Source organism: Myotis davidii, unplaced genomic scaffold (genome assembly GCF_000327345.1).
Source record: "Myotis davidii unplaced genomic scaffold, ASM32734v1 scaffold399, whole genome shotgun sequence".
Lineage (NCBI taxonomy): Eukaryota > Metazoa > Chordata > Mammalia > Chiroptera > Vespertilionidae > Myotis > Myotis davidii.
In genome coordinates this window covers 1556938-1566339 of record NW_006292094.1, presented here as the reverse complement: position 1 = coordinate 1566339, position 9402 = coordinate 1556938, and the positions used below count along the sequence as shown (strand labels likewise).

Genomic DNA, 9402 nt, shown 5'->3' with positions numbered 1-9402 from the left:
AGACGTACATTTGCTCTGTATTTATTAACTGGTAGGAAGTTTGTATTGTTTGAGTGATTTGGCTTTTCAAAGCTTGTATGCATGCTTTTCCGTTCACATTTTTCTTAAGTGATAATACCATTACCAAGAGATAGATAAGAAGAAAGGAGATAGGAGAAAATCGAACAATGCCATCTTGCTGCTGGTTATTGTTCCAGATGAAAGATAATGGGAACACAGCAGGCAGGCTTTTTTTTTTTTTTTAGAGAAATTAACTGAAATATATCTCTGTCTCCTAGTACTCGTCAGGAGCCTGGCCTAGTGAGCACAGAGAAGGAGCTACAGATGCACGATGGGTGGCAGTGGTGTGAGCGAGGGTTAAGGCTGTGTTTTCTTTATGGGAGGAAGTTTGATGTGTACCAAGTTAGGTTTTTCACAAAGCGACATTAGCACTTTTTGTTGAACTATAGAAAGAAAGGCTAGATGATTGTGCGTTGGCTATTCAGGAACTAAAAGCGCAGGATCATGTCAGAGAGCTGTAAATCGAAGTAGACTTGTGTTTCACACATTCAGACTCAGAAATCCTGCTTTTGAACTGTTAAAGCTCAGTGCGTGTCAGAAGACTTGAATGATACAACATCTTTGTAAGCACCACGTTTAAATAAAATTCACCCTCTTATGTGCAAAAATGTAACATCTGTTTGTTTTTATTTGCCAGGGATCAGTACCTGTTTAAAAACAGACCCACAGATGGCCCTCCCAATTCATTTTATAGGTCATTATACCCAAAGATTATCCAGGATATAGAGGTAACTTTATGATTTATCTTTTTTTTATGGGCTCTCTGTGTCTTGTTCTCAACTTTTTATGTTGTCTTAGTGTTCTGTTGATCTAAAATCATGGGACAAATAATTTTTTTTAAAGTTGAACTCTTAGAACAAATGTGTCACACTCAATGTAGAATCTGTAGCTTTCTTCAGAACATGTCACGTCTTCTTGTAAAAAAGATCTGACTTTTCTCAGCCTTGAAACGCTTCTGCAGGGCTGCCACCATTAAAACCATAATCCAGAGTCAGTTTTTCATTCTAATTTGATAAAATTTCCAAAACCCAAGGCCCAGGTTTTTAGGCAAGCAGTTTTATATTTTTGAGCCACATCTCGAGAACTCGAGAGGGCACAGTTTCCTCTGTAAATTTCCCATATTTTTTCATAAAAAGGATTCAGAGATGATTGTGAGCAACAATTAAGTGAGTTTTATGGAGCAAATTATGCTGCCGGACCATTTGGATGTGAGTGGGACTTCACCAGCCCAGTAAAACTCTGTAAACTTGACGAGCACCACTGGAGGCGTTTGATATTGGTCATGTGTTCTAATTGGTTCAGTTTTATTATTTAGCCCTTTTCCTTGAACCAGGAAAGACACGCACAGGCATTTCTCATTAACTCTTTCACATGTGTTCTTGGCAGGTCCTGGTTACTTCACTGTTTCCTCCTTGGCAGAAACCTTAGCCTTCTCCGGGCAGTGCTGTATCACCCATAAAGTTATACTCTGTTTCCCAAACGTGAAGTAATCCTCTCCCCCAGGTGATAGACATAAAAGTTATTGTGCCAAAATTCATTAATGGAGAAACATGTGCTTTTTTGGAGGTTCCCCCCCCACCCCCCTTTTTGAGGCAGATGTGAACTAATGGAATCATTCAGTTAATGGTAAATCTGAATGTGACTGGAATGTCATTATTTAAAGCACAAACCCTTGAGCAAGACAAACCCTTGTCTTGCTCCCTAAAATGAGCTATAAAGTAACCTTTTAGGGAGGCTTAAATAATTTCAAACTGCTCCTGGACAGTCAAAGTGTTTAGGAATTAATTGATCCATTGGCAGAACTTAAAATAAATTGCCCCTACAGTGTTAGGAGCTAAGACGGTGTTAACTTGAATCTTAGGTTGGTGTGTGTTCAAGGGAGAGGGGCTGTCTCTTACCCTTAGATAGTTATGCTAAGACAATGCTTTTTCAAACATCTTAGGAACTATATTACTTTTTGTCCCTTCCCAATTATTATTTCTTTCTTTCTTTTTTAAATATATTTTTATTGATTTCAGAGAGAAAGGGAGTGGGAGAGATAGAAACATCAATGATGAGAGAGAATTGTTGATCAGCTGCCTCCTGCATGCTCCCTACAAGGGATTGAACCTGTAACCCAGGCATGGGCCCCTGACTGGAATCAAACCTGTAACTCTTCAGTCTGCAGGCCAATGCTCTATTCACTGAGCCAAACCAGTTAGGGCCCAAATATTCTTTACAAAGTAGCTCTAAATTTCCTTGAATAATTTAGTAAATCCTTTATTATGAGAAGCATGACGTTTAAGGTCAGTCATTGATCAGTAGGGATTTTGGAAGAGCTATGATCAGGTTGAAGATTTGGTGACACGGGTTATTTTATTTACCCTCCATGAGTACTATTGTAATTGACAGTATGAACTTGACATTCTGTGGTGTGACAGTATGTGACACCACCTAGCATATCCATTTCCTCGGGCTGAAATAATATTTTTTTATATTATTTAGTAGAGGAGGCAGATGTGAGGGAAAACAGAGCTATGGGGGAAACCCTATTTGACACAAAACCTCTACATCATGGTGGTCTGCCCAGTGGTTCTTAAAGTGTGGTTTGGAAAAATCCACTGGTTGGCCACAAGGGTCTCCTCCAGATTTTTGTGGGCTAGATCTCTTAGTGTAAGGGACAGTGTTTTATATGGTATATCACTAATAGTAATAATAATAAACATAATACTTGTGCTAGATCCTTTGTTAAGCATTTAACACTGCACAATACCTGAAAGCAGTGAGTAGCTGTGACCAACCACATAGTCCGCATTTCATCCAGCTTTCTGTACTGACCCATCACAATAGAGTTTTTTACCTCTCTTTGGGGAGTGTATTTAATTCTGTTGTGGGTGGACACACAGGCTGAGAATTTTGTCCGTGACCCATGGACCAAACAAATGAGAGACTCACACACAGGCTTGCTCCTGCCCATATGGTTAATGTGAAACCTCCATAAGCGGAATATAATAGTCACACGTTCCTTCTTGATTGAGCCCTTGCCGTGTCCTGTGAACTATGTTGTGTGACTTACGTAGGTTATTGCATTTAATTTCTACAAGGTACACATCCCCATTCTGTAATAAGGGGAAAATTGAGACTAAGAAATTTTAGACTTGCTACCTAGTTATGTAGGAGAAGTGGGCTTAGTGTTGTCATTTCAAACTGGAAAAGAGAAGTGAAGGAGAAAGATGTATGTTGTTAGATACCTACAGACTTGAGGGTGAAGTCGTCTTCCTCCAGTTGTGTGAGTGCTCCGTGTCCTTGAGTGTCTTTTGAAAGGGGCACGAGTGGATGGGTCAGCTGGCCTGGTTTTAGTCGTCACATTTTGGTGTCTTGAACTGGGATGTGTCTCCTGCATCTCCGAGTAGAGGCAGCCCTTTCATGTACATGCCTTTCCCTCTTTCCTCGCTGGGTGAGGCCTTTGCAGCGCTCTCCTTGGAACAGCCCACGGGTGAAATGATGGTGTGTCGTGTCGCACCTTTTAATAAACCGCATTTTATTCAGGGAAAGTGGGGAGCTTTTTTGTGGTTTGCAAACTTGATATTAACATTGTCCTGACCAGAGAATGCTGAAACTTGCCCACCCACCCAGTTGTGTTTAGGCTTCTAAAAATAATGTTATCCCTCCATACTCAGACATCTGTTTTCACTCTATTGCCAATTTAAATGCCGCTGTATACTCTGTGTATCATGGCTACTTTCCCAGTATTTTGAAAATTTGCACAGGGTAAGGGGATTTTACAAGTTCTCAGAAATACGAAATATTCCTCTACAGTAGCCACACCACATGATGTCCAAGCGACATGGCAGGTATCTGCGTAATGAAGAGGTGCACCTGTGTGTGTCCTGTACGCCTGCTACTGAGATGGAGAGGAGTTGAACGGCATTAGAAGGCCGAGCCCCCTTCCTGGGTGCGGTGGCGGGGAGGGGGGCTCAGGGTTATCAGGAGTAGCTAGCAGCCTAGACTGAGACCGCCAATCCTGGCAATTGGGTGGGGAGATTTTTTGGGGTCAGAGCCTACTCCCCTTGGTCCGTGTTCTGCGCAGACGAGGAAGAGGGTCACTGTGACGAGCCCCGACCCGTGTCATCTCAGCTGATCCTCTCAGCAGTTTGGAGGAAGTAGATACTATTTTCCCCTTTTTTACAGAGGAGCAGACTGCAGCTCAGACGGCCCAAGTCATTTGCCTAAGCTGCTAATTGACCTAGGTATTTTCTACCGCATTGGCTGCCTTCTGTTTCTAAGGGTCTAGTTTTTCTAGAAAGACCTGGCTTACAAGCATTCTAGTAAGAGTTGAGGTCGTCAAATAAGTGGCAGGCACAGTCAGCAGGATGTCTGCCTGCTTCTGTGGGTGGCCTCGGGCCTGGGAAGCGGGATTAGAACCAGGGCGGCATGCAGCAGGCAGTCCACTCCCTGGCTGCTTTCGTGTCGCTCTCCTGGCATTTTGAAACAAACACTTGTTTGGGGATTAAGAAACCTAATAATTTTGGAAACAGCTCGAAGTGGAGCTTCCTAAAATGACCCACCAAGAATATTTGGCAGACTTTTTCTCTTAAAATTCAGATGTGTGGGTTAGAAAATGAGGCTCTTCCCAAGCATTGAGCAGCAGAGCCGTTTTCTGACTTCCTTTCGGCTTAGAACGTGAGCTTCCGAGAGGCCTGGCGCCTGCCTCTCGTCTGAGGCTCGGAGATAGAGAGCGCGGCTCAGCCTTTGCTGTCGGTGTGCCCTGGCCAGGCGGAGGCCGACCGTAGCCTCACCCCAGCTCCTCTCTGTGTGGCTTTAGGTGCAAAGGTTATAACCCAGTTGTCAGTCTTAGGAAGCGTTATAGAGCAAAGGGAGAACGTGACATGCAGGGGATTCTTTCTGGTTGAGGAGCCCCCCACTCCCTTTTTTAAAAAACTCTTTTCCAAATTCCCACGTGATGGTAAATGTGCTTTTTCATTCATTGAAATATAGAGCAACAAAGCTACGTATTGATTCAATAATATTTTAAAAATTGTGTATATTTTGAACTAAGAACAGCTATATGAATTTTTAAAATAACACCCTCGGGGAGAGAGAGAGAGAGAGAGATAGAGGGAGGTTACATAGTCATCTCTGGAATACTTGGGTTCATATGGAGTAATGCATTCTGCCACAGCTCTGAGCCCATGGGGTGTAGCCTGAGCACGGTAACCACGGCTGGGAGTCACTGGCCATGAATAAGGCTTGTTGCCAGTACACCTGCCTCCTAGTCAGCATTTTCCTGGTCTGCTTTTCCTGAGCACGCCGAGGTGGCTCAGTCACATCTGAAAAGACACGATTTCTCTAAATGATTCCAAGCACTGAGTTCAGGGTAAGAAATTCTTTATATTCTGGGCCCCTTTTTTAAAAGGTTGCTTACACAGACAGAACTGTTGTCTACCTTGATAGCAGTGGCAGAAGTTTGGTTCGGGCATGTGCTCTTATGCCTGACACTTTACAAACTCACTAGAGGTGATGCTGCCGGCTCAGGATTGGTTGCCTCCCGCATGCACTCCTACTGGGGCTGGGGAACCTGCAACTGAGGTATGTGCCCTTGACCAGGAATCGAACCCACGATCCTTTGGTCTGCAGGCTGACGCTATAACCACTGAACTACGCCGGCCAGGGCTGCATATCTTAGCGGGAAAAGCGTGGACTTAGAGTCAGGAAGAATGGGTGTGATTTCCAGCTCATCCCATTACTAGTTTTATGGGCTCAAGCAAATTAAACTCCTTCCTTGTTTAAAAAAGGGAAATAATAAGAATTTCCTTCCAAGGCCAATGCGTGGATCATTTAACCAAATAAACATGTTTGGAGTATACCCAGTTCCAGATCCTGTGCCCAGGTCCTGGCGCGGCGCCGCTCTTGAAAGCAGAGTGCTTCCTGTTGATCATTTAGCGCCTAGGGCCTAGCACAGCTAGTACCTGGAATACACGGGCCTGTTGGTAAGTGCGGCGTGAATGATGAAAGATGAGAGCTCGGGCTGCAATGTGCCGCTCTTGTTTGAAGGAGCTCAGTCTGGTGGAAGATTAAAAATGGAAAACATACGTTTTCTCATAATAGTTGGCCTGTAGTAGCTTTCAGTATCTTTTCTCAATGATCAAGATGATGCTTTGGATGGATGCACAGATTTCTCAGTATCAGCTTCATATTGTTGGGGTCTTCCGCCAAATATTTTAACTGGTATTAGAGAGGGACCCAATGGGTTACTATTTATTTGTATGTTTTGGATGCAAGTGGCATTCTTGAAACATTCCGAGTTCTGTCTAGGCCTTTTACTTTTTTTTAAAATCCAACCCAAACTCATTGGAAATCCTGTGATAGTTGCCAGAAGGGCAGGGAACATTTGAGAAAAAACATTGTTGGGCTCATGTCTTACTTGGAAAAGAACATGATTCCTATCCACAGACAGTTACGCAAACCAAGATGGGTAGCGGTGGTATGCCGTTTCTGGAAGCAGTGCCAGAGCCTGAAGCGTAATAGAATAGTTGATTCACAAAAACTCGTTTGTTGCCTCCTTTCTCCCCTAGACTATAGAATCTAACTGGCGGTGTGGACGACACAACTTGCAGAGGATTCAGTGCCGCTCTGAAAATAGTAAAGGTGTCTACTGTTTACAGTACGATGATGAGAAGATTATCAGTGGGCTACGAGACAATTCTATTAAGGTGAATAACTACTTTGTATGCATTATCTTTAGAATTGTGATTACACGTTAGACACTAGAAGTGACAATCTCTTCCTTTATTCCAGACTATGGTTCTAGAGAACTAGAAACAGAGCATTTTCCTGCACTCATACTAGACCCCTGGGTTCTCTCACTTCCTACCCTTCTCTACGCACATATATGTTCTGTATTCTGTATTAGGGCACTTGGGAAAAATACCTCAGTAGTACAGGGCTCTTGATGACTGTGTGCTAGCGAAATGTTGCTAATTTGCCTGGAAATCAGTCATTACCTTTTATGACTTCTGAGAAAGGCTCAGATGATAACACAGAAGAATGATAGAGCAATTTAGATTGCCTTTCAATAGATAAGCTGGATTATAGCTGTGTTTAATGTTGGGCCGCTGATCTGACAGCTTTTGTTCTACATTGTTTATAGCTTATTTTCTCATTTAAGGAAACACTGCAGTGTTGTTGGGTGTTGTTTTAGTTCTGATTTATCTACAGGAAAATGCACTTGTTTTGGTGTGAAGCTGTTTGACAGCAGAAGTAATTGTGTAACCACAACAATATGCAAGATCCAGAACAGTTTCACCCTCCCCAGACGTTCCCTTGTCCTGCCCCTTCGTGTCCGACTCTTCCCATTCTTCCCCTAGGCCCGTGGTCGGCAAACTGCGGCTCGCAAGCCACATGCGGCTCTTTAGCCCCTTGAGTCTGGCTCTTCCTAAGCCTCGGAGTACCCTAATTAAGTGAATAACAATGTACCTACCTATCTAGTTTAAGTTTAAAAAATTTAGCTCTCAAAAGAAGTTCCAATCGTTGTACTGTTGATATTTGGCTCTGTTGACTAATGAGTTTGCCGACCACTGCCCTAGGCATTGGCCACCGTTGGTGTTTCCGTCCCTGTAATTTTGCCTTTTCAGGAATATCCTCTAAGTGGACTACAGAGTGTATAACCTTTTGAGTGTGGCTTCTTACACTTGGCATAGTACACTGGAGTTCCATCTGGTTGATTGCTTGTCCTTGCGGGGGTGGGGGGGGGCGCTCCATGTTGTGGGTGTATCGCAGTGAGCTTATCCATGTACCTGGTGAAGGGCATTTGTGTGTCTCGTTTCTCACAGTGATGAGTAAAGTCACCGTAAACATGCAGGCAAGTTTTTGAGAGCGTAAGTTTTCACTTCGTTTGAGGAAAATCCTAGGAGTGAGATTGCCGACTCGGATGCTGAGTGTGATGTTTTACTCGCTAAGGACCTGCTAAGCGGTTTTCCGAAGCAGCAGCGCCGTCGCACGTTCCGCAGCGCTGGGGGAGATCCTTTGCTCTGCTCCTGTCAGCTTGGTAGCCGCACTTTCTGACACTCGCCCTTCTCAGGTGTGTGTCGGCCTCATTCTACTCGCCCAGTGGCTGATGAGAAAGGGCCTCTTCTCGCTTATTGGTGCTTGTCTGCCATCCATCTATTCATTGGTAAAGTTTCTGTTCAGATCTTTTCTCTCTCTTTTAAATGGGTTTTTTGATTTCATATTGAGTTTTGAGAGTTCTTTACATATTCTGCATGCAAGTCCTTGTCAGATATATTTTGCAAATATTTTCTTACAATCAGGGACTTATCTTTTCATTTTCTTAATGATAGATTTTAATTTTGATGAAATCCAGTTTTATCAACTTTTTTCTCTTATGAATTGTGCTAAGAAGTCTTCCACTAAGCTTTTTGAATCTGTAAGTTTATATTTCAGTCACCAAATTCCAGAAGTTTTTGGCTCTTACCTTTTCAAATATCTTTTCTTCACCAGTAGTTTGTTTCTTTGCTGAGAGCGTCTCTCTTGTCATTCACATCGAACATGTTACTGTGCCTCAGGACAAGAGTTCCAGTAGCTGCTTGGAAGTCTTGGCTATGACATCTGGGTGATCTCCAGCCTGTTGTTTGTGGTTGATTGTCTCTTCCCCTGAGAATCGATCACTTTGCTTGGTGTTTGTAAGACACTAATTTTGGATTGTAGCTTGGACAGTATGGGTGTTACATTGTGCAGACTTTGCAGCCTGTTACAAGCCCCTGGAGAAAATGTCTGCGTGTGTTTGAAGCAGGTGGTTAACCTAGTCAGCCTCAGAACACGAACTGAATTTCGTTGTGACTTCAGCAGAGAGGGGGTTAGAAGGTTGGGAAGGATTCAGAGATCTTCTCTGCTTCTCAAAGCCTTTATCACTCACCACTGGGGTCTGTCTTCGGCTTGCACTACCCAGAGCTTGGTCTGAGGCTTCAGCAGCAGCTTACTGTCAGTTCACTTCTCGCAGCCTTGCTGCGCTGTGCAGTCTGTCCTGTGTATGCACAGCTCCATCATGTGTGGTGGGTTCAAGGGCCCTTTCTTTCCAGATCTTTTCTCTTTTGGATTTCCCTATCTCTTCTGCCCACAGGGATCCTTTTTCCCTGGCTAGAAAATGGGGTTTCCTCTTGGAATTTCAGTTACCTGTGCCACTGCTCTGTGGTGCGTCTTCATGACGGGGGCCTGTTCTTGAAGCAAAGCCACGTGCGAAGAGGGGAAATGGGGCCTCCACACATGCTTTGGCCCCAGGGATCCCTTTCCCCACTCCTCTGTCTAGAAAGAAGGGTTTCGCTCAAATTTTAACGGCCTCTGCTGCTAGTTCACGTGCAGCCCCCG

The 9402-nt window shown here is 43.8% G+C and overlaps 1 protein-coding gene across 8 annotated transcripts in view; it reads left to right on the top strand.

Annotated features, from left to right (window-relative positions):
- The window catches only part of FBXW11 (F-box and WD repeat domain containing 11), a 106081-nt gene that overhangs the window by 81275 nt on the left and 15404 nt on the right, over positions 1–9402 (top strand). For all 8 annotated transcript variants that reach the window (XM_006765388.2, XM_006765387.2, XM_006765386.2 and 5 more), the window contains 2 exons: positions 698–788; positions 6615–6752. In XM_006765388.2, the coding sequence (XP_006765451.1) occupies positions 698–788; positions 6615–6752 (229 nt within the window). The remainder of the gene's footprint in view (positions 1–697; positions 789–6614; positions 6753–9402) is intronic.